The following is a 23242-nucleotide window of genomic DNA, read 5'->3' as shown; positions in this document are numbered from 1 at the left end:
GGGATGCGGGGTTTGCTGGCTGTAATGCTGGTTGACTACTACTAGGTTGGTTAGAAGAGCTTGAATCATTAAATTAATTAAATAACTACTTGTTTCTTTAATTGTTAGCCCTGGTGCGTAAGCAATGCTACTGGGTAAAATTTAATTAAATCATACGAAATAGTTAAAATATGATGATAAGCAAAAGCAATAGATGCATTGGCAATTAAATTCTGCACAACATTCTCCAGGCCGAGATAACTGTTTCATAAAAAACTGCTATTATAACTACAAAAGTTATTTTTCTTTGTAAAAATATATCTACGGTTACTTTTAATCTGATCTGGTGACAATGAATGCTTAGAGAGTGTCGGTCAATCTACTCACAACCAGAGCTGATCCGACTGAGGGGCCTCCGATGCTGAAGCCAGACAGAGCATTGTAAAATAGAAAACTAAAAAGAATAGAGTGATATAGAATAATATGAGATGCATAGCCCCTTTTTTATAGACGTAAAATTTTTATTCTACTGGAGTTAGACTCTTCAAAGTCCTAAGTTAAGTGGAGAACTGTTTCTAGACTTTTTTTTGCTTCGATCAGCCCAGAAATATGAGTATAATTGAAATTAGTCTCATGACATGCCATATGTTAGCCCATGGTAGGAAGATGAGGTTTAGCTACATCACATGCCCCTCTACTTCCATGTTCGAGCCATTCTTCTTAGCTCGGTCTCTAGGAAAGTAGATACGTTCAAACATGGTCCACCTCATCCTGCTCATTTTTTTAATCATAGCTCATGTATTTAGTTCATCAGGATTTAAGTCGGCTCTTTGACCTCAGAGTTATTAAAGTCGGCCTACCCTGAGCTAGGTTTTTTCTCCTCATCTCGCTTTGCTCGTGACCGATCCAGTTGGGCATGGCACTTTGATCTGACCTACCTGGCTAGTATTTCCTCCTTAGGGTGGCTTTTCGCAGGACCTATCAAGTCAGACGTGCCACTTTGATCTAACCTAGCCCGAGCTAAGATTTTTCCGTCGACTAGGTTTCCTCATGACTAGTTATGTCAGGCATGCCACTTTGATTAGATCTAGCTTGGGCTAAGATTTCCTCACTTAGCTAGTTTTATGCTCGGTTAGCCAGGCCAAGTAGTACCTTCGAGCCAAGTTGAAGCTAAGATTATTCTTATCTCAGCTGGTGTTATATCATCACTTGCGATCCAAGTCTCGTGTGAGCTAGAATTATTCATCCTAGTGGTCCTTGGGATGAATCCCATAGGTGTCATCTCGGCCTAGTCTGAGCTGGGACTATTCCTTCCAGCAATCCTTAGGACGAATTTCATAGTGGCGTCGTGAGCTGCGAAAACTAGATATCTTGCATTTAAAACCAATCCAAACGTTTAGATCAATGAATATTCAATTCATACAAGGCATACGTGCAAATAATTGAGGCATGTAGGATATATTGTGGTTCAATTCGGCTGCCATCACCTTGTTGCCCCGCTTAGGTTTCAAATCTGAGTCATCGAGCTAGGCGGATTTGGCCATTTTGCACGCCCATGGAAGTAGTTAATGTGTTGGATCTATCCAAAGTGATAAAAATTGGCCGAGGGACATCAAATTTGTTCATAATTGTCAAGTCTGCAATGATGAACAAATAAAGTAGATGCAAAACATCAATTATAGAGGCAAAATTAGTAGGACAAACATAGGTCAAAAATGGAAAGAGTACACCCGAGAACATAAAGAACTAGTCTGAACTAGTCCAAAATCTGTTTAAAAATGGGGCGGTCATAGGAATTAGACCAGTTCAGACCAATCTGGTGAGGAGGGAGCAACGGATGAAGATGTCGCTATCAGCCAATTTGGTGACTTGGATGGCAAGAAGCGGTGCTCAAGGAGAAGACGATCCTTGAGAACGATCATGGAAGAGAAATAGGTTGCGGAGGAATCCTCTTGATTAGTTTTGCACGCTCAGCTGTTATCATCATGATGGGACACTTGGTAGAGAGAAGCATATGGCAGCACGAATCTCTCAGTGGAGAGGGACGATGACATAAGATCTCTCAGCGGAGAGGGATGGCGGTGCAGGATCTCCAAGCAAAGAGGGATAGTGGCATAGGATCTCTCAATGGAGAGGTACGTTGAGGCAACAACGGTGATGGTGACAGCTTCCCAATGGTGGCGATTAAGCTCGGCCTTGGGGATGAGGATGGGCTTTAACTTGGCTACCATCGGCATGAGCTTCTACATCTCAATTGGTGCGATCATGAGGGTGCGGCCTTTGGGGTCGGCAACATGGTGCTAGCCAGGGACAATGTGGCGGGGATGATGTGGCTTGTTGGAATAGAGACACCGTGGGAGAGACATTGCAGAAGAGAGTTGACGGTGGAGCAAGGTTTTAAAGTACCAAGGAGCCTTGAAATTGGGCTCATAGTCATGTCTCGTGCACATGACGCTCACATCATTGATCCTTTTTTGTCTTCTTGAAATTCTTCAATCGGTTTTTTTGATTCTTTGGCGGATCATTAGCTTCAAATTTCCTTCTTTTTGTGGGGGATGGCTTGAGGCATTTCTTGAACTAAAAATTGAAGGTTTTGCCCCCCCCCCCCCCCCCCCAATTTTTTGTTCGCTCCTTTTTGGCTTTCATTATCATTGTTGTTAAGAGTGCTTCTTTGTTCTTTTGCCGGGGGAAAGCCTAAAATTTGTGCTTGGCAATGTTAGAGAAGGATTCTTGTTTTTATTAGACCCAATTAAATATATGAGAGTTCTATTTAAATCATTGGAAAGATTGTTAATGATGATAACTGATTTCGGTATTCAAAAGCATGTTTTTTAATCAGAGTAGTGAGATGCCAATTTTGTCAAGAGAACATCGTGAAAGGCTGAAAGCATCCCAGTATTCATTGGATGACATGTTAAGTTGCAAATATGATATCGGTGTGGATGATATGTATGACTTGAAAGTTACCCACACGATTCATATCCTAACTGTTACTAAGATCCATTGGCCTATTTAGCTTAGCCCTAAGAGTTAAACTTAAGAGGTTGTTTTCCACCATAAAGATATTTCCCATTACTTAAAAGATAGTTTCAGGGCATAGGACGATTCGTGCATTCTTTAAATCTTGTTTGTTCTTTTTGCTAGATTCTCTATGATACGGTGTTTCAGTTGGATAAGCGATAGAAAGAAATGAAACATATTAAACAAATGAAAATTTTATTCTCATTGCTTCTTGGTTAATGCCCAGAAATGAATTGCAAAGGGAAAGCAGGAAAACTAGGCACAGCCACGTTAGTGCTAAGAAGATTTTAGATTAATCTTTTGCTTCCTTCTTTGAGTGCCTGATTTTATCTACATCATTTTCTTTTGTTTAAAAAACTGCTATTTTTAGGCTTCCTTATTTTCAATAAGTATGATCCTAATTTTTTCAATGCTCCTAAGCCCTGCTTCCTATAATTTTCTAGGATCACACTTCGTTGCTGCTCCTGCTACGTGCAACTCTAATTGAGACAAGCATTCATTAGATTTGAGGGTTTTTGAAGGTTTACCATCCAGTCTTTTTTCAGAACTACAAATCAATAACCGAAGAAGAAAGGAGGCAATCTTTGGGCTCTGTAGTTTTCATATATTTTGGAAATCAATTTGAGTCTTTTGACATATTGAGGAATGATTTGAATGCATATAAGAGTTGAAAATAGGATTTTTAGTAAGTTTTAAATCAGACTAGCTTCATAACTGATATAAATTATGTCATGTCCTAAATCCGGCTCGTGACACAGCCGTGCTATTGCAAGCCCTTGCCCACAATAACACGAAGCCATACTAACAATTTTATATCAAAAGTAATCATTTATTTATGAGTGTTTGGAATAGTACATAGCTCTAAAATTTGAAAACTTAGAGTCAATTTTCCCAACCCATGAAGTACATCAAGCTTCCTACTCCTAGCAATCCTTTCTATTTGCAAGAAAATAAATAGAGTGGTGAGAGCTATACGGCTCAGTAAATAACCGTGCACAATCTTACCAGATCAAGCATAATATTCTCCATTTCAATACATTAATTAAGTAAAATAACAGATATTCCAAGATAAACATTTCATAATACATATATTAAAAATAAAGCAATGCATGCTCAATCATGCAAATTCATAAATATGGATATGCATCATAAAACATTGCTATTATTCCATGCTTTGAAATCCATACCCTCAGATGATAGTGCAGCTATGGTCACTATTTATTATCCATGATAGGGCCATAATCTTTACCAACTACTATTACCCGTTGGCAAAGCTGAATGCCGAGCTATTATAACCTGCTAGCGAGGGCCATATGCCGAGCTATTATAATCCGCTGGTGAGACCGTATGCCGTGCTATTATAACCCGCTGACGAGGGCCGTACACAGCAATCTGAGAGTTCATAAATCATTTCATACCTTTCATAAATCATATATCATAATTAGATTGAAAAATGAATCATATTATATAAAACCCATGATCATGCAACAAACATCATTTTACATACAATTTTCTACATCATCATAATGTGTACACAATATAGTAATCATGATGGATATCATTTAGCCAAAATCGTGCAACACCTACTAACATATGCTTGATCCTAAGTTTTAAGAAATTTACATACTATGTATTTTCATATCCAAATAATTTCATGTATTTGAAAGCAATAAGATTTATGTCAGGATCACTTATCTCAATCCGCTCACCAATTTCTAGGTTTAGATGATAATCCTCTAACAACTAGCACCTAGCAATATCATAACTATCAAATTATTTGTTGCTTGCTCATTTAATTTCTTATTAATTTATTTAACTTTTATTCTACTTCTTCTACTACATTTCTACTTTTAATTATTATACTTTATTTCTATATATTCACGCCCTTTTCTTAGTTCAAATTTTTTAATACTCTTTTGATTTTACATAGTTTACAGCCCATCAAAGAACTCATATTTCATTTTCGGACCTATGGCCCAATTACAGACTAATATTTTATTCAAGCCTATGGTCTGATTCAGTTTCTGATTCAAGCTCATTGCCTGATTCAATTTTTGGTTTAGGATCATGGCCTGATTTAGTTACTGGGCTAATTTTTTATTCAGGCCCGTGGTCTAATTCAGTTTCTAGTTCAGGCCCATTGCCTGATTCAGTTACTAGGTTCATGGCCTGATTCAATTTCTGGTTCAGGCTGAGTTACAGAGTTATTTTCTTTTTAGCCCAGTGGCATAAATAGTTGATTTATAATCAGGCTCGTGGCCCAATTACAAGCTAGAAATGGTTCTGCTCATATTTTGTTCTAATCTACAAAGCCCTACTTAGTTTCCGTTAATTTTAAAAAAAACCTTAGCTCGGCCCAAGCCCAATTCGAGCCTAACCATTACACGGCCCTTAAGTATAGGCTCTTTGAATCCATTATCAAATCCTAACCCATATAGCCCAAATTTAGGTGAAACCATCTCATCAGAGCTTGGGCCTATTTAGCCCAAGTTCCTCGGATGCCATGGCCCATGAAGCCTACAGCCTTCTTCCTCTATTTATTTATTTACTATTTATTTATATATTTTATTTTATTTTTATTATTATTATTTTTTTTTTGTTTTCTTTCTTTTTCGCTTTTTCTTCTCCTCTTCTTCTTCCTTCCCGAAGCTTCTCCTCTCTCGTCCCTTTTCTTCTCCCGACTTCTTCTCTTTCCCTCTTTCTACCCCTCGTCTTCTCCTAGGAAGGGAGGAGGGCGAGCTCGAGAGGGGGCCGGCCCGAGGCCAGCGGCGCCGCGGTCAAGGATCCACCGGTAAGTGGCTCTTCCCTCCTCCTCCTTCTTCTCCTCTTCTTTTTCTTCTTTTTGTTCTTCTTTTCTTCTTCTCTGCCCCTTCTCTTCTTCCTTTCTCTTTCCTCTCCTGATGTTCTTCTTTTCTCCTCTTTATCTCCCACCTCCTTCGGTGGAACAGGGATCCTGTTACACTGAAGGAAAAAGGGGGCCTGAGGCCGACGACTCATCCCATGGATCGGGAGGTAGGGTTCTAGGGTTAGGGTTTGATTGAAAGGGGGAAGAAGTGATCGGGTGAAAGAACAGGATCTACGGCATGGGCCGGCTGTGGTCAGTGACGGATCAAGCCGGTGTCGGATCAACGGCCGACCCCAGTTTAGAGCTTCCCCCTTCCCTCCTCTTCGTCTTCTTCCCCTTTTTCTTCTCTTTTGTTTTCATTCTTTCCTCTTCTTCTCTTTTTTTTTTTTTTTTTTTTTTTTTTTGATTTCATAGCTAGTCTAGATCTAATCTAACAGAGCATGAATAATGAAGAGAGAAAGGGATCAAGGGCTTACGTAGCCCCGAGGAAGAGATGGAGAGCTTCCTCCGGCAGCCTGGCCCGCTTCCTCCGGCGGCTTGACAGTGGATCTGAGGAGCTCCGCAAGAGGCAGTGAGGAGGGAAAGATGCCTCGGTGAAGAACTCCTTCGGCTTTTATAGCCTGCTTTGGGGAGAGTGGGAGGGAGATTGGATGTATCCACGGCTGTTAGCGGTTATAACCGGCTCAACAGCTGGCGATCGCAGTCTCCTCCTCCTATCCGAAGATTCCCGGTTTGGATCTCCAGATGGGCCGCCGACTATGGTCCACGTCGGCCCATTGGGGCCCAATAGTTACAAATTAACTCAAATTAATAAAAAGGGAGTGAAGAGGAGATACATGTCTTGCTTGATGTTTGCATTAGGAACTCAGGCTTTATTTATTCCCAAATAGTAGCACGCCACAAATTTGCAATTCACCTTATGTGTATGTAAATAAGTGCAAAAATAAGCCTCAATTCAACTCCCAAAAAATGTAAAACCTAATTGACGGTGATATGGATCGTCAGTTGACTGATAGAGATATACAACTGAAAGAAGACATGGAAATGTAAATTGCACCTCTGGGGCCTGCAGAACAAGTTTGAGCCAGTCAAAATCCCTTTCTGTTGGCGGAAGATTTGATGTTAAAACGCCTACAGGAGGGAGTGGTCATCTTAGTAGGAATACTACCATCACTGTCTTTCCGTTCTCGACTTTGATTCCCTCTTGCTTTCACCTCTACAAATGATCAACGCGGCTTACCTCATCATATAACCTGAAGTATATGTCCCTTCAGGTCACAGCATGGGTCCATTTGAATGAACTGGTTCATGTTAAGGGAGAAAATTGTATGAGTCGTCTAATACTGTTGCAGAAAAGAGTTACGCCATGTTATTAGGCGGACATGGAGATGGCTCGATTAAAGAAGAGTTGGGAGCTGTCTCTGCACGAGGGAAGTATGGTTTTGGATTCTCATCGCATCATATCTATGAGGTGGTCCTGTAAGGATCCATGGAATCCTGCCGATCAACCAAGCAGGCGTGCTCTTATCGTTTCATGATGAACAGGTTCGCTGCACAATTTGATCCATTCGATATCTTTGCTATTGTTGCTTCATTTATCATCCGTCCGGTTGCATTTGGCTGTGGATGCTTCTTCTCCTATCATTCATATATCACACTATGTTTTGACCATTTTGAAATACCTAAGCAAGTCAAATTACTCTACTTCATGCATTCGGGCTCTTTTGGTTCGCAGGATAAGGAGGGAAAGTGTGGTCAACGGAAAAGTAATGAGATGCTTCTTGTTTAGTTAGAGTTTTCAAAGGAGAGAGACGGAAAAGTTGTATTTCCATAGAAATATAATTTTCACATTTTATGGAAAAGTCTTTTCCATAAGAAACATGGGAAAGTTACTTTTTTATGAGCTGAGAATCACTCTATTTTTATTTTTTTCCAAGAAAAGTGGATAGTCAACCTTAATGTTTTTGGGATTATGTCATTCAGAATTAAATGTTAGACATGGGAGAACCTACGATGCACATGGCGAGGAATGCTTCGTGCCAATTGGGAAATCAGTTTTTAGGATTAACTAATCAAACCATCTTTAATTCAAACATGCACCGTTCGTGCACAATCAGATGATGGGCATGATTGCACAGCTAATAAAAATCTGGGCATACATTGTTGTAAGAACTTATTACGGTTATGGTTGTAGCAGATTTACACTCTTTCTGGAGGGGGGTTTTCAGTTGTGGCTGGATCCGACGCAAGCATTGCTTGAATGCAAGGTTTCATGGCAGATTGATGTGATATTGGGCTGATTGGGCCAACGTTCAGGCTTATGTAATGGTTAGCCTACTGGTCAGCTGTTGTGCCTCCTCTATACCGTTGCAAAACATCAACGGGCAAATTGATTTTAGTGGAGACATTTTTAACTTGTAATACCTACAAATTGGTCTGTTATGAGGAGTAATTATTCATTTATAATGCTTAGAAATCTGTCTCAATCTACATGTCTGAATTTGATCACTCAATCAACGTGAAAATTTATCTTAGATTTTTAATCGGATCATTTAGCTTCTCATTGGTTTCTGAGTTAAAGCTGATTGCCGACCAAAATTCAGCCTGGTAGGTTTAATTTGGATGATACTTGTACTTCACCGTGGGTTCTGGGTTCTGGAGTAATGCTCTTGTATCTTTGATTCTAGGGGATATTTGGATATTTGAAGAGTATGGGAATATGCCGCAATTCCTTGAGATATTCTGCATTATATTTAAAAATACTCTTTATGTTGTGATGAGAATTTATGATATAAAATAATTTTATTCATAAATAATAATTAAATCATATATGATATATATTAATATATATCAAATATCTAGTCTCTTTTGTTCCAAGTTTAATCTAATTGAGCACAAGCAAGTCTATCTTATCTTAGGTTGCTTTGTTTAGCAATTAAACGGGCTATATCTGAGCCAAATTTCCAACTGAAACACAACTTGCTCGTTAAAAAGATGGTTGATTCGGCGACCCTATTAGCCAGTTGGACCATTTTATTTGCCATCATATCTTTAACTACTCATTAATTATATACAGCACACACATAGGAATTATTTTTATGATACGACCTATCTCTAGTTAGGACTAATAAGAAATGAATAATATCCGGTCTATCTCACGAAGTTGCATATAGTTTCATCCATCTAAAAGGCCACAACCTTCCAAAATTTATAAAATTAAAATGGATGTGTTCCGTTTTTCAGAAAGAGCTAATTTTCACATGTTGGAGATAACCATCATTTGCACCAAGCAAGTACTCCAAACAAGTGCGCACCAAGCAAGTACTCCAAACAAGTGCCAGCCAGGCCGAGAACGAAGCAGTTCAGAAAAGAATTAATTGCCAAATATTCAGTCTTGTAGATAAGCATCTAGTATACAATTTTTATGCAATCCGTTTGTTCTTCATTCATTGAAATCAGACATGCGGTCTTGTTCCTTTAAGATGTCTTTCTTGCTGCATCTTTATTTTCTTTTCTTTTTTTTTTGTATAGGGCGACTGATTTGATTGCTAAGGAACATCAAATAGTGAGCCCTGCATCCTTTAAGCTGTTTCCATTTGGCATGTGAAAAATGATGCTAAAGTTGTTTTGGCTAAATGGGGCAGAAACAAGCCAGGTTCAAACATGCGAAGCATAGCGCAAGCTCGGTATTTGAATTTAAGCCATTTTGAGCTGCTCTTGAACAGCTGATGATCTATGAAATTCAAGCAAAACTAAAATCCTTAAAAATCTTTACATTCATACCTTGAGCTAAAAATACTCTTTATATTGTGATGATAATTTATGATATAAAATAATTTTATTCATAAATAATAATTAAATTATATATGATATATATTAATATATATCAAATATCTAGTCTCTTTTGTTCCAAGTTTAATCTAATTGAGCACAAGCAAGTCTATCTTATCCTAGGTTGCCTTGTTTAGCAATTAAACGAGCCATATTTGAGCCAAATTTCTAACTGAAACACAACTTGCTCATTAAAAAGATGGTTGGTTCGACGACCCTAATAGCCTACTAGCCAGTTGGACCATTTTATTTGCCATCATATCTTTAACTACTCATTAATTAAATACAACACACGCATAGGAATCATTTTTATGATATGACCTATCTCTAATTGGGATATTAAGAAACGAATAATACCCGCTCTATCTCAAGAAGTTGTATATAGTTTCATCCATATGAAAGGCCAAAACCTTTCCAAATTTATAAAATTAAAACTGTGTTCCGATTTTCAAAAAGAGCTAATTTTCACATGTTGGAGATAGCCATCATTTGGACCAAGTAAGTACTCCAAACAAGTGCATTAAGTGACAAAAAATACTTCATAAAGAATTAATTGCCATATATTTATTCTTGTAGATAAGCATCTAGCATACAGTTTTTATGCAATCCATTTGTTGTTCGTTCATTGAAATTAAACATACGACCTTGTTCCTTTAAAATGTCTTTCTTGCTGCATCTTTTTTTTTTTTCTTTTTTTTTGTTCCTTTAAGTCTACGTAGTGCACAACTAATATGGGGCTAAAAAATATTCCTGCATGAGTCATTGCGAACTAGGTAATTATTGTGAAATTAGGTAATTCTCGCTCCCTTAACTCTCAAAAGAAAAAAACACCTTAACACTGGCACTTAAATTTAATTAAATGATGCTACTATAATCATTAAACAACCATAGCAGGGGTCTATTATGAGTACCATAAAATTATAATGGATTGTTATTAATGATATCAGTCTTTAGGCACCTTGTCAACAAAAGAAAAACAAAAACTGTTCAAGCAATGGTTACGTATTCTTGACTTTGTGAAAAAGGCTGTCAAAAATCCTCAGCTTGACTGGTGATGGAAAGTTTCGTTTAAGCATGCTTGTTTAGCCGCAAAAGGTCCGATACGGCTAATGGTTTTTCGTAAATTCCCTGGTTTATATGTTTCCGGCCCAAGCAAAAGTTGCAATTGATTTCAGGAGGCGTGAAATAGAAGCACTCTGACCGCAAGCGCGCGTCGAAAGTAGGACTTGACTAAGAGCAACCACTTCAGTACAGAGGAGAAATGTTCGTTGCTGTGGCAGCGATTTAATTTAGGATCTTACATTAAGATCTCCCACTGAACTAATTCTTCATTTTTTTTTTTTTCACTTTGAGTAAACACTTCAGTAATTCTTGAGGAAAGATACACTTTCTAATTGAGTATTGCACTCTACCGGGCTTTTTATTCAATCATTTATTCATTGCATATCTCTTGTATAATCTTTGAAAATATCGTCAATTTGGTCGAAGACTGCTTGAACTGAAGCACCGAGAAAAAAATGTAGCAACCTAGGTAATTATTATGAAATTAGGTAATTCTTGCTCCCTTAACTATCAAAAGAAAAGGAAATACCTTAACACTAACACTTAAATTTAATTAAATGATGCTACTATAATCATAAAACAACCATAGCCGGGGTCTGTTATGACTACCATAAAATTGTAATGGATTGTTATTAATCAGCCTTCAGGCACCTTCTCAACAAAAGAAAAACAAAAACTGTTCAAGCAATGGTTACGTATTCTTGACTTTCTGAAAAAGGAAGTCAACAATCCTCAGCTTGACTGGTGAGGGAAAGTTTCCTTTAAGTCCGATACGGCTAATGGTTTTTCCGTAAATTCCCTGGTTTATACGTTTCCGGCCCAAGCAAAAGTTGCAATTGATTTCGGGAGACGTGAAATAGAAGAACTCTGACCGCAAGCGCGCGTCCAAAGTAGGAATTGACTATAAGAGGAAGAGCAAGTTCACTACAAAGAAGAAATGTTCGTTGCTGGGGCAGCGATTTAACTTAGGATCTTACATTAAGATTTCCCACTGAACTAATTCTTCTTCTCTTTTTTTATACTTTGAGTAAACACTTCGGTATTCTTGAAGAAAGATACACTTGCTGATTGAGTATTTCACTCTACCAGGCTTTTTATTCAATCATTTATTTATTGCATATCTCATATATAATCTTTTAAAATATTGTTTGGTCGACGACTGCTTGGACTGAACCAACGATAAAAAAATGTAGCAATGGAACCATGGTGGAGTCTAAAACCCTAGATAGCGACACTTTGGAGGACGACGGTCTCCATGGTGAGGCCTGGTCCGAATCCATAGAGCACTCCCCAGTCGAGCCCCTCTCCGGTGGTCCCTTTCCCTTCCTTCGCCGACCGCTTCCTCATCTCGTCCAGTATGAAGAACACGCAAGCGCTGGACATGTTCCCGTACTCGCTAAGCACGTGCCGCGTCGCCCGGAGCTTCTCCGGCTTCAGCTTCAGTTTGGACTCGAAGGCGTCAAGTATGGCCGGGCCACCAGGGTGCGCAATCCAGAACAAGGAATTCCAGTCAGAGATACCCAGCGGCTCGAACGCCTCCTCCAGGCTCTTCTCGATGTTCTTGGAGATAATGGTGGGGACCTGGTTGAGGAGGTGGAAGGTGAGGCCCACTTCCCTGAGGTGGCCTTCGATGGCCCCCTCGCTGTCCGGCAGTACCAGCTGAGCCGCCGAAGCCATTCGAAAGAGCGGCCTCTCGACACCTTGGATCGGATCCGCTCCGACGATGAGTGCCGCTGCACCGTCGGCGAAGAGGGCCTGGCCCACGAGGTTGTCGAAGTGGACGTCGTCGGTGCCTCGGAAGGTGACGACGGTGATCTCGGAGCACACGACAAGCACGCGAGCACCCTTGTTGTTCTCGGCGAGGTCCTTGGCGATGCGGAGCACGGTCCCGCCGGCGAAGCAGCCCTGGTGGTAGAGCATGACTCGCTTGACGGACGGGTTGAGGCCGAGGAGCCTGATGAGCTGGTAGTCGGCCCCGGGCATGTCGACGCCGCTGGTGGAGCAGACGACGAGGTGAGTGATGTTTGACTTGGGGCGGCCCCACTCCTTGATGGCCTTGACGGCTGCTTCCTTCCCCAGCTTCGGCACCTCCTCCACCAGGATGTCCTGCCGGGCATCCAGAGAGGGCGCCATGTAGGCGCACATGTTCGGGTTCTGCTTCAGGACATCCTCGGTGAGGTACATGTACCGCTTCTTGATCATGGATTTCTCACCTGCAACGCGACGCAGCAAACTAACGTCAAAAAAAAAACGAGCGACTTGCATGTGTATCTCTCATTCATGAGTTTGGATGATAATATCGATCATCTAATTGTCGCATGCCTGAGAGAGTTTGGATACGTATGCATGCATGATCTGGATAAAAATGTGTTGCGGACAGCTCCCTCCATATTCTTTGTTTTTTTATAATTGGAAGAAAGATGGGAACACGATCGGATATCATGATTCATGCATGCATGCTCACTAGGTGTCATGAGATAGAGCGAACTTGCCAAAGTGGTTTCTAAGTACTATACCAAAAAAGTATACGAGGAACCAAGGAATGCAACAATTAATTAAGCTCTTACATATGCGCTTGAACTTCTCTTTGAGCTCGTGCTTGTGCTCATTGTTGGTGATTCGGAAGTAGAAGTCCGCGTAGGTGCTCTGGTCGACGGCATGAGGAGGGTTGGCGGTTCCGATGGCCATGATCGTGGCCGGGCCGTCAGCCCTCTGTGCCTTGCGAATGGACTCGATGCTGGCCATTCTAAGTGGAAGGGAGATGGAGAGATGGGCAGCGGCTGCTGAAGGTTTAATTGTTTAGGGTAGAGCGCCGGGGTGTGTGGAGGAGCATGCTCTTCGCTCCCATATATATAGCCCCTCTGGGCTCTGGGTGGAATTATAAAATGAGGGCCGGAACCCCCTCTTTTCTGGGCGTTGATCTCGCCACGGCACGTCCTGTCCCACCTACCCAAAAGGTGGCCCGTGCTATTCACCAACCTCTGCCTCCTTTTGCTCTGTGTACGTCGGATGACGGGGCCACCTTTTTGGTAGCTGGCACAGGAGGGCGGCGTATGGGCTAGGGATGCGGGGTTTGCTGGCTGTAACGCTCGTTGACTACTACTAGGTTGGTTAGAAGAGCTTGAATCATTAAATTAATTAAATAACTACTTGTTTCTTTAATTGTTAGCCCTGGTGCGTAAGCAATGCTACCGGGTAAAATTTAATTAAATCATACGAAATAGTTAAAATATGATGACAAGCAAAAGCAATAGATGCATTGGCAATTAAATTCTGCACAACATTCTGTTACGCTAGGCCGAGATAACTGTTTCATAAAAAACTGCTATTATAACTACAAAAGTTATTTTTCTTTGTAAAAATATATCTACGGTTATCTTTTAATCTGATCTGGTGACAATGAATGCTTAGAGAGTGTCGGTCAATCTACTCACAACCAGAGCTGATCCGACTGAGGGGCCTCCGATGCTGAAGCCAGACAGAGCATTGTAAAATAGAAAACTAAAAAGAAAAGAGTGATATAGAATAATATGAGATGCATAGCCCCTTTTTTATAGACGTAAAATTTTTATTCTACTGGAGTTAGACTCTTCAAAGTCCTAAGTTAAGTGGAGAACTGTTTCTAGACTTTTTTTTGCTTCGATCAGCCCAGAAATATGAGTATAATTGAAATTAGTCTCATGACATGCCATATGTTAGCCCATGGTAGGAAGATGAGGTTTAGCTACATCACATGCCCCTCCACTTCCATGTTCGAGCCATTCTTCTTAGCTCGGTCTAGCTAGGAAAGTAGATACGTTCAAACATGGTCCACCTCATCCTGCTCATTTTTTTAATCATAGCTCATGTATTTAGTTCATCAGGATTTAAGTCGGCTCTTTGACCTCAGAGTTATTAAAGTCGGCCTACCCTGAGCTAGGTTTTTTCTCCTCATCTCGCTTTGCTCGTGACCGATCCAGTTGGGCATGGCACTTTGATCTGACCTACCTGGCTAGTATTTCCTCCTTAGGGTGGCTTTTCGCAGGACCTATCAGGTCAGATGTGCCACTTTGATCTAACCTAGCCCGAGTTAAGATTTTTCCGTCGACTAGGTTTCCTCATGACTAGTTATGTCAGGCATGCCACTTTGATTAGATCTAGCTTGGGCTAAGATTTCCTCACTTAGCTAGTTTTATGCTCGGTTAGCCAGGCCAAGTAGTACCTTCGAGCCAAGTTGAAGCTAAGATTATTCTTATCTCAGCTGGTGTTATATCATCACTTGCGATCCAAGTCTCGTGTGAGCTAGAATTATTCATCCTAGTGGTCCTTGGGATGAATCCCATAGGTGTCATCTCGGCCTAGTCTGAGCTGGGACTATTCCTTCCAGCAATCCTTAAGACGAATTTCATAGTGGCGTCGTGAGCTGCGAAAACTAGATATCTTGCATTTAAAACCAATCCAAACGTTTAGATCAATGAATATTCAATTCATACATGGCATACGTGCAAATAATTGAGGCATGTAGGATATATTGTGGTTCAATTCGGCTGCCATCACCTTGTTGCCTCGCTTAGGTTTCAAATCTGAGTCATCGAGCTAGGCGGATTTGGCCATTTTGCACGCCCATGGAAGTAGTTAATGTGTTGGATCTATCCAAAGTGATAAAAATTGGCCGAGGGACATCAAATTTGTTCATAATTGTCAAGTCTGCAATGATGAACAAATAAAGTAGATGCAAAACATCAATTATAGAGGCAAAATTAGTAGGACAAACATAGGTCAAAAATGGAAAGAGTACACCCGAGAACATAAAGAACTAGTCTGAACTAGTCCAAAATCTGTTTAAAAATGGGGCGGTCATAGGAATTAGACCAGTTCAGACCAATCTGGTGAGGAGGGAGCAACGGATGAAGATGTCGCTATCAGCCAATTTGGTGACTTGGATGGCAAGAAGCGGTGCTCAAGGAGAAGACGATCCTTGAGAACGATCATGGAAGAGAAATAGGTTGCGGAGGAATCCTCTTGATTAGTTTTGCACGCTCAGCTGTTATCATCATGATGGGACACTTGGTAGAGAGAAGCATATGGCAGCACGAATCTCTCAGTGGAGAGGGACGATGACATAAGATCTCTCAGCGGAGAGGGATGGCGGTGCAGGATCTCCAAGCAAAGAGGGATAGTGGCATAGGATCTCTCAATGGAGAGGTACGTTGAGGCAACAACGGTGATGGTGACAGCTTCCCAATGGTGGCGATTAAGCTCGGCCTTGGGGATGAGGATGGGCTTTAACTTGGCTACCATCGGCATGAGCTTCTACATCTCAATTGGTGCGATCATGAGGGTGCGGCCTTTGGGGTCGGCAACATGGTGCTAGCCAGGGACAATGTGGCGGGGATGATGTGGCTTGTTGGAATAGAGACACCGTGGGAGAGACATTGCAGAAGAGAGTTGACGGTGGAGCAAGGTTTTAAAGCACCAAGGAGCATTGAAATTGGGCTCATAGTCATGTCTCGTGCACATGACGCTCACATCATTGATCCTTTTTTGTCTTCTTGAAATTCTTCAATCGGTTTTTTTGATTCTTTGGCGGATCATTAGCTTCAAATTTCCTTCTTTTTGTGGGGGATGGCTTGAGGCATTTCTTGAACTAAAAATTGAAAGGTTTTGCAACTTGATTTCCCCCCCCCCCCCCCCCCCCCCCACATTTTTTGTTCGCTCCTTTTTGGCTTTCACCCCCCCCCCCCCCCCCCCCACATTTTTTGTTCGCTCCTTTTTGGCTTTCATTATCAGTGTTGTTAAGAGTGCTTCTTTGTTCTTTTGCCGGGGGAAAGCCTAAAATTTGTGCTTGGCAATGTTAGAGAAGGATTCTTGTTTTTATTAGACCCAATTAAATATATGAGTGTTCTATTTAAATCATTGGAAAGATTGTTAATGATGATAACTGATTTCGGTATTCAAAAGCATGTTTTTTAATCAGAGTAGTGAGATGCCAATTTTGTCAAGAGAACATCGTGAAAGGCTGAAAGCATCCCAGTATTCATTGGATGACATGTTAAGTTGCAAATATGATATCGGTGTGGATGATATGTATGACTTGAAAGTTACCCACACGATTCATATCCTAACTGTTACTAAGATCCATTGGCCTATTTAGCTTAGCCCTAAGAGTTAAACTTAAGAGGTTGTTTTCCACCATAAAGATATTTCCCATTACTTAAAAGATAGTTTCAGGGCATAGGACGATTCGTGCATTCTTTAAATCTTGTTTGTTCTTTTTGCTAGATTCTCTAGGATACGGTGTTTCAGTAGAAAGAAATGAAACATATTAAACAAATGAAAATTTTATTCTCATTGCTTCTTGGTTAATGCCCAGAAATGAATTGCAAAGGGAAAGCAGGAAAACTAGGCACAGCCACGTTAGTGCTAAGAAGATTTTAGATTAATCTTTTGCTTCCTTCTTTGAGTGCCTGATTTTATCTACATCATTTTCTTTTGTTTAAAAAACTGCTATTTTTAGGCTTCCTTATTTTCAATAAGTATGATCCTAATTTTTTCAATGCTCCTAAGCCCTGCTTCCTATAATTTTCTAGGATCACACTTCGTTGCTGCTCCTGCTACGTGCAACTCTAATTGAGACAAGCATTCATTAGATTTGAGGGTTTTTGAAGGTTTACCATCCAGTCTTTTTTCAGAACTACAAATCAATAACCGAAGAAGAAAGGAGGCAATCTTTGGGCTCTGTAGTTTTCATATATTTTGGAAATCAATTTGAGTCTTTTGACATATTGAGGAATGATTTGAATGCATATAAGAGTTGAAAATAGGATTTTTAGTAAGTTTTAAATCAGACTAGCTTCATAACTGATATAAATTATATCATGTCCTAAATCCGGCTCGTGACACAGCCGTGCTATTGCAAGCCCTTGCCCACAATAACACGAAGCCATACTAACAATTTTATATCAAAAGTAATCATTTATTTATGAGTGTTTGGAATAGTACATAGCTCTAAAATTTGAAAACTTAGAGTCAATTTTCCCAACCCATGAAGTACATCAAGCTTCCTACTCCTAGCAATCCTTTCTATTTGCAAGAAAATAAATAGAGTGGTGAGAGCTATACGGCTCAGTAAATAACCGTGCACAATCTTACCAGATCAAGCATAATATTCTCCATTTCAATACATTAATTAAGTAAAATAACAGATATTCCAAGATAAACATTTCATAATACATATATTAAAAATAAAGCAATGCATGCTCAATCATGCAAATTCATAAATATGGATATGCATCATAAAACATTGCTATTATTCCATGCTTTGAAATCCATACCCTCAGATGATAGTGCAGCTATGGTCACTATTTATTATCCATGATAGGGCCATAATCTTTACCAACTACTATTACCCGTTGGCAAAGCTGAATGCCGAGCTATTATAACCTGCTAGCGAGGGCCATATGCCGAGCTATTATAATCCGCTGGTGAGACCGTATGCCGTGCTATTATAACCCGCTGACGAGGGCCGTACACAGCAATCTGAGAGTTCATAAATCATTTCATACCTTTCATAAATCATATATCATAATTAGATTGAAAAATGAATCATATTATATAAAACCCATGATCATGCAACAAACATCATTTTACATACAATTTTCTACATCATCATAATGTGTACACAATATAGTAATCATGATGGATATCATTTAGCCAAAATCGTGCAACACCTACTAACATATGCTTGATCCTAAGTTTTAAGAAATTTACATACTATGTATTTTCATATCCAAATAATTTCATGTATTTGAAAGCAATAAGATTTATGTCAGGATCACTTATCTCAATCCGCTCACCAATTTCTAGGTTTAGATGATAATCCTCTAACAACTAGCACCTAGCAATATCATAACTATCAAATTATTTGTTGCTTGCTCATTTAATTTCTTATTAATTTATTTAACTTTTATTCTACTTCTTCTACTACATTTCTACTTTTAATTATTATACTTTATTTCTATATATTCACGCCCTTTTCTTAGTTCAAATTTTTTAATACTCTTTTGATTTTACATAGTTTACAGCCCATCAAAGAACTCATATTTCATTTTCGGACCTATGGCCCAATTACAGACTAATATTTTATTCAAGCCTATGGTCTGATTCAGTTTCTGATTCAAGCTCATTGCCTGATTCAATTTTTGGTTTAGGATCATGGCCTGATTTAGTTACTGGGCTAATTTTTTATTCAGGCCCGTGGTCTAATTCAGTTTCTAGTTCAGGCCCATTGCCTGATTCAGTTACTAGGTTCATAGCCTGATTCAATTTCTGGTTCAGGCTCAGTTACAGAGTTATTTTCTTTTTAGCCCAGTGGCATAAATAGTTGATTTATAATCAGGCTCGTGGCCCAATTACAAGCTAGAAATGGTTCTGCTCATATTTTGTTCTAATCTACAAAGCCCTACTTAGTTTCCGTTAATTTTAAAAAAAACCTTAGCTCGGCCCAAGCCCAATTCGAGCCTAACCATTACACGGCCCTTAAGTATAGGCTCTTTGAATCCATTATCAAATCCTAACCCATATAGCCCAAATTTAGGTGAAACCATCTCATCAGAGCTTGGGCCTATTTAGCCCAAGTTCCTCGGATGCCATGGCCCATGAAGCCTACAGCCTTCTTCCTCTATTTATTTATTTACCATTTATTTATATATTTTATTTTATTTTTATTATTATTATTTTTTTTGTTTTCTTTCTTTTTCGCTTTTTCTTCTCTTCTTCTTCTTCCTTCCCGAAGCTTCTCCTCTCTCGTTCCTTTTCTTCTCCCGACTTCTTCTCTTTCCCTCTTTCTACCCCTCGTCTTCTCCTAGGAAGGGAGGAGGGCGAGCTCGAGAGGGGGCCGGCCCGAGGCCAGCGGCGCCGCGGTCAAGGATCCACCGGTAAGTGGCTCTTCCCTCCTCCTCCTTCTTCTCCTCTTCTTTTTCTTCTTTTTGTTCTTCTTTTCTTCTTCTCTGCCCCTTCTCTTCTTCCTTTCTCTTTCCTCTCCTGATGTTCTTCTTTTCTCCTCTTTATCTCCCACCTCCTTCGGTGGAACAGGGATCCTGTTACACTGAAGGAAAAAGGGGGCCTGAGGCCGACGACTCATCCCATGGATCGGGAGGTAGGGTTCTAGGGTTAGGGTTTGATTGAAAGGGGGAAGAAGTGATCGGGTGAAAGAACAGGATCTACGGCATGGGCCGGCTGTGGTCAGTGACGGATCAAGCCGGTGTCGGATCAACGGCCGACCCCAGTTTAGAGCTTCCCCCTTCCCTCCTCTTCGTCTTCTTCCCCTTTTTCTTCTCTTTTGTTTTCATTCTTTCCTCTTCTTCTCTTTTTTTTTTTTTTTTTTTTTTTTTTTGATTTCATAGCTAGTCTAGATCTAATCTAACAGAGCATGAATAATGAAGAGAGAAAGGGATCAAGGGCTTACGTAGCCCCGAGGAAGAGATGGAGAGCTTCCTCCGGCAGCCTGGCCCGCTTCCTCCGGCGGCTTGACAGTGGATCTGAGGAGCTCCGCAAGAGGCAGTGAGGAGGGAAAGATGCCTCGGTGAAGAACTCCTTCGGCTTTTATAGCCTGCTTTGGGGAGAGTGGGAGGGAGATTGGATGTATCCACGGCTGTTAGCGGTTATAACCGGCTCAACAGCTGGCGATCGCAGTCTCCTCCTCCTATCCGAAGATTCCCGGTTTGGATCTCCAGATGGGCCGCCGACTATGGTCCACGTCGGCCCATTGGGGCCCAATAGTTACAAATTAACTCAAATTAATAAAAAGGGAGTGAAGAGGAGATACATGTCTTGCTTGATGTTTGCATTAGGAACTCAGGCTTTATTTATTCCCAAATAGTAGCACGCCACAAATTTGCAATTCACCTTATGTGTATGTAAATAAGTGCAAAAATAAGCCTCAATTCAACTCCCAAAAAATGTAAAACCTAATTGACGGTGATATGGATCGTCAGTTGACTGATAGAGATATACAACTGAAAGAAGACATGGAAATGTAAATTGCACCTCTGGGGCCTGCAGAACAAGTTTGAGCCAGTCAAAATCCCTTTCTGTTGGCGGAAGATTTGATGTTAAAACGCCTACAGGAGGGAGTGGTCATCTTAGTAGGAATACTACCATCACTGTCTTTCCGTTCTCGACTTTGATTCCCTCTTGCTTTCACCTCTACAAATGATCAACGCGGCTTACCTCATCATATAACCTGAAGTATATGTCCCTTCAGGTCACAGCATGGGTCCATTTGAATGAACTGGTTCATGTTAAGGGAGAAAATTGTATGAGTCGTCTAATACTGTTGCAGAAAAGAGTTACGCCATGTTATTAGGCGGACATGGAGATGGCTCGATTAAAGAAGAGTTGGGAGCTGTCTCTGCACGAGGGAAGTATGGTTTTGGATTCTCATCGCATCATATCTATGAGGTGGTCCTGTAAGGATCCATGGAATCCTGCCGATCAACCAAGCAGGCGTGCTCTTATCGTTTCATGATGAACAGGTTCGCTGCACAATTTGATCCATTCGATATCTTTGCTATTGTTGCTTCATTTATCATCCGTCCGGTTGCATTTGGCTGTGGATGCTTCTTCTCCTATCATTCATATATCACACTATGTTTTGACCATTTTGAAATACCTAAGCAAGTCAAATTACTCTACTTCATGCATTCGGGCTCTTTTGGTTCGCAGGATAAGGAGGGAAAGTGTGGTCAACGGAAAAGTAATGAGATGCTTCTTGTTTAGTTAGAGTTTTCAAAGGAGAGAGACGGAAAAGTTGTATTTCCATAGAAATATGATTTTCACATTTTATGGAAAAGTCTTTTCCATAAGAAACATGGGAAAGTTACTTTTTTATGAGCTGAGAATCACTCTATTTTTATTTTTTTCCAAGAAAAGTGGATAGTCAACCTTAATGTTTTTGGGATTATGTCATTCAGAATTAAATGTTAGACATGGGAGAACCTACGATGCACATGGCGAGGAATGCTTCGTGCCAATTGGGAAATCAGTTTTTAGGATTAACTAATCAAACCATCTTTAATTCAAACATGCACCGTTCGTGCACAATCAGATGATGGGCATGATTGCACAGCTAATAAAAATCTGGGCATACATTGTTGTAAGAACTTATTACGGTTATGGTTGTAGCAGATTTACACTCTTTCTGGAGGGGGGTTTTCAGTTGTGGCTGGATCCGACGCAAGCATTGCTTGAATGCAAGGTTTCATGGCAGATTGATGTGATATTGGGCTGATTGGGCCAACGTTCAGGCTTATGTAATGGTTAGCCTACTGGTCAGCTGTTGTGCCTCCTCTATACCGTTGCAAAACATCAACGGGCAAATTGATTTTAGTGGAGACATTTTTAACTTGTAATACCTACAAATTGGTCTGTTATGAGGAGTAATTATTCATTTATAATGCTTAGAAATCTGTCTCAATCTACATGTCTGAATTTGATCACTCAATCAACGTGAAAATTTATCTTAGATTTTTAATCGGATCATTTAGCTTCTCATTGGTTTCTGAGTTAAAGCTGATTGCCGACCAAAATTCAGCCTGGTAGGTTTAATTTGGATGATACTTGTACTTCACCGTGGGTTCTGGGTTCTGGAGTAATGCTCTTGTATCTTTGATTCTAGGGGATATTTGGATATTTGAAGAGTATGGGAATATGCCGCAATTCCTTGAGATATTCTGCATTATATTTAAAAATACTCTTTATGTTGTGATGAGAATTTATGATATAAAATAATTTTATTCATAAATAATAATTAAATCATATATGATATATATTAATATATATCAAATATCTAGTCTCTTTTGTTCCAAGTTTAATCTAATTGAGCACAAGCAAGTCTATCTTATCTTAGGTTGCTTTGTTTAGCAATTAAACGGGCTATATCTGAGCCAAATTTCCAACTGAAACACAACTTGCTCGTTAAAAAGATGGTTGATTCGGCGACCCTATTAGCCAGTTGGACCATTTTATTTGCCATCATATCTTTAACTACTCATTAATTATATACAGCACACACATAGGAATTATTTTTATGATACGACCTATCTCTAGTTAGGACTAATAAGAAATGAATAATATCCGGTCTATCTCACGAAGTTGCATATAGTTTCATCCATCTAAAAGGCCACAACCTTCCAAAATTTATAAAATTAAAATGGATGTGTTCCGTTTTTCAGAAAGAGCTAATTTTCACATGTTGGAGATAACCATCATTTGCACCAAGCAAGTACTCCAAACAAGTGCGCACCAAGCAAGTACTCCAAACAAGTGCCAGCCAGGCCGAGAACGAAGCAGTTCAGAAAAGAATTAATTGCCAAATATTCAGTCTTGTAGATAAGCATCTAGTATACAATTTTTATGCAATCCGTTTGTTCTTCATTCATTGAAATCAGACATGCGGTCTTGTTCCTTTAAGATGTCTTTCTTGCTGCATCTTTATTTTCTTTTCTTTTTTTTTTGTATAGGGCG

At 40.0% G+C, this 23242-nt stretch overlaps 1 protein-coding gene and 4 long non-coding RNA genes across 8 annotated transcripts; 2 read left to right on the top strand and 3 right to left on the bottom strand.

The window, feature by feature from the left end:
• Window positions 1-3976: 3976 nt before the first annotated feature.
• LOC103699218 lies at window positions 3977-6479 on the bottom strand. The gene is made up of 2 exons (XR_602838.4): window positions 6322-6479; window positions 3977-4392 (listed from the first exon to the last, which is right to left on the bottom strand). It is a non-coding gene; the product is annotated as an uncharacterized LOC103699218 (long non-coding RNA).
• LOC120111593 lies at window positions 5673-8388 on the top strand. 3 transcript variants are annotated; one of them, XR_005512826.1, is made up of 4 exons: window positions 5673-5791; window positions 5949-6141; window positions 6283-7390; window positions 8043-8388. It is a non-coding gene; the product is annotated as an uncharacterized LOC120111593 (long non-coding RNA). The 3 variants fall into 3 exon arrangements; XR_005512828.1 differs by lacking the exon at window positions 8043-8388 and adding an exon at window positions 7581-7620; XR_005512827.1 differs by lacking the exon at window positions 8043-8388 and having other exon boundaries at window positions 7120-7745.
• A 3369-nt stretch (window positions 8389-11757) lies between these two features.
• On the bottom strand, window positions 11758-13583 carry LOC120111592 (chalcone synthase-like). Its single transcript, XM_039129012.1, has 2 exons — window positions 13306-13583; window positions 11758-12951 (listed from the first exon to the last, which is right to left on the bottom strand). The coding sequence occupies exons 1-2, from the start codon at window positions 13481-13483 to the stop codon at window positions 11960-11962; spliced, it is 1170 nt and encodes a 389-aa protein (XP_038984940.1). The 5' UTR covers window positions 13484-13583; the 3' UTR covers window positions 11758-11959.
• A 4257-nt stretch (window positions 13584-17840) lies between these two features.
• LOC120111591 lies at window positions 17841-20341 on the bottom strand. Its single transcript, XR_005512825.1, has 2 exons — window positions 20184-20341; window positions 17841-18256 (listed from the first exon to the last, which is right to left on the bottom strand). It is a non-coding gene; the product is annotated as an uncharacterized LOC120111591 (long non-coding RNA).
• On the top strand, window positions 19523-22250 carry LOC103699217. Of its 2 annotated transcripts, XR_005512824.1 has the most exons (4): window positions 19523-19653; window positions 19811-19874; window positions 20145-21252; window positions 21905-22250. It is a non-coding gene; the product is annotated as an uncharacterized LOC103699217 (long non-coding RNA). The 2 variants fall into 2 exon arrangements; XR_005512823.1 differs by lacking the exon at window positions 21905-22250 and having other exon boundaries at window positions 19811-20003; window positions 20982-21237.
• The last annotated feature ends 992 nt before the right edge of the window (window positions 22251-23242 follow it).

This window comes from Phoenix dactylifera, chromosome 8, assembly GCF_009389715.1.
Source record: "Phoenix dactylifera cultivar Barhee BC4 chromosome 8, palm_55x_up_171113_PBpolish2nd_filt_p, whole genome shotgun sequence".
In the NCBI taxonomy this organism is placed as follows: Eukaryota; Viridiplantae; Streptophyta; class Magnoliopsida; order Arecales; family Arecaceae; genus Phoenix; species Phoenix dactylifera.
The sequence above is the reverse complement of the archived record's forward strand: the minus strand, read 5'-3'. Positions and strand labels throughout refer to the sequence as shown.

Bases quoted from the DNA above. Each gene is read 5' to 3' on its own strand.
- LOC120111592 (XM_039129012.1), bottom strand. From the start codon at position 13,483: ATGGCCAGCATCGAGTCCATTCGCAAGGCACAGAGGGCTGACGGCCCG. The intron at 12,952-13,305 runs GTAAGAGCTTAA...GTCGCGTTGCAG, and splicing joins AGAGAAGTTCAAGCGCATAT to GTGAGAAATCCATGATCAAG.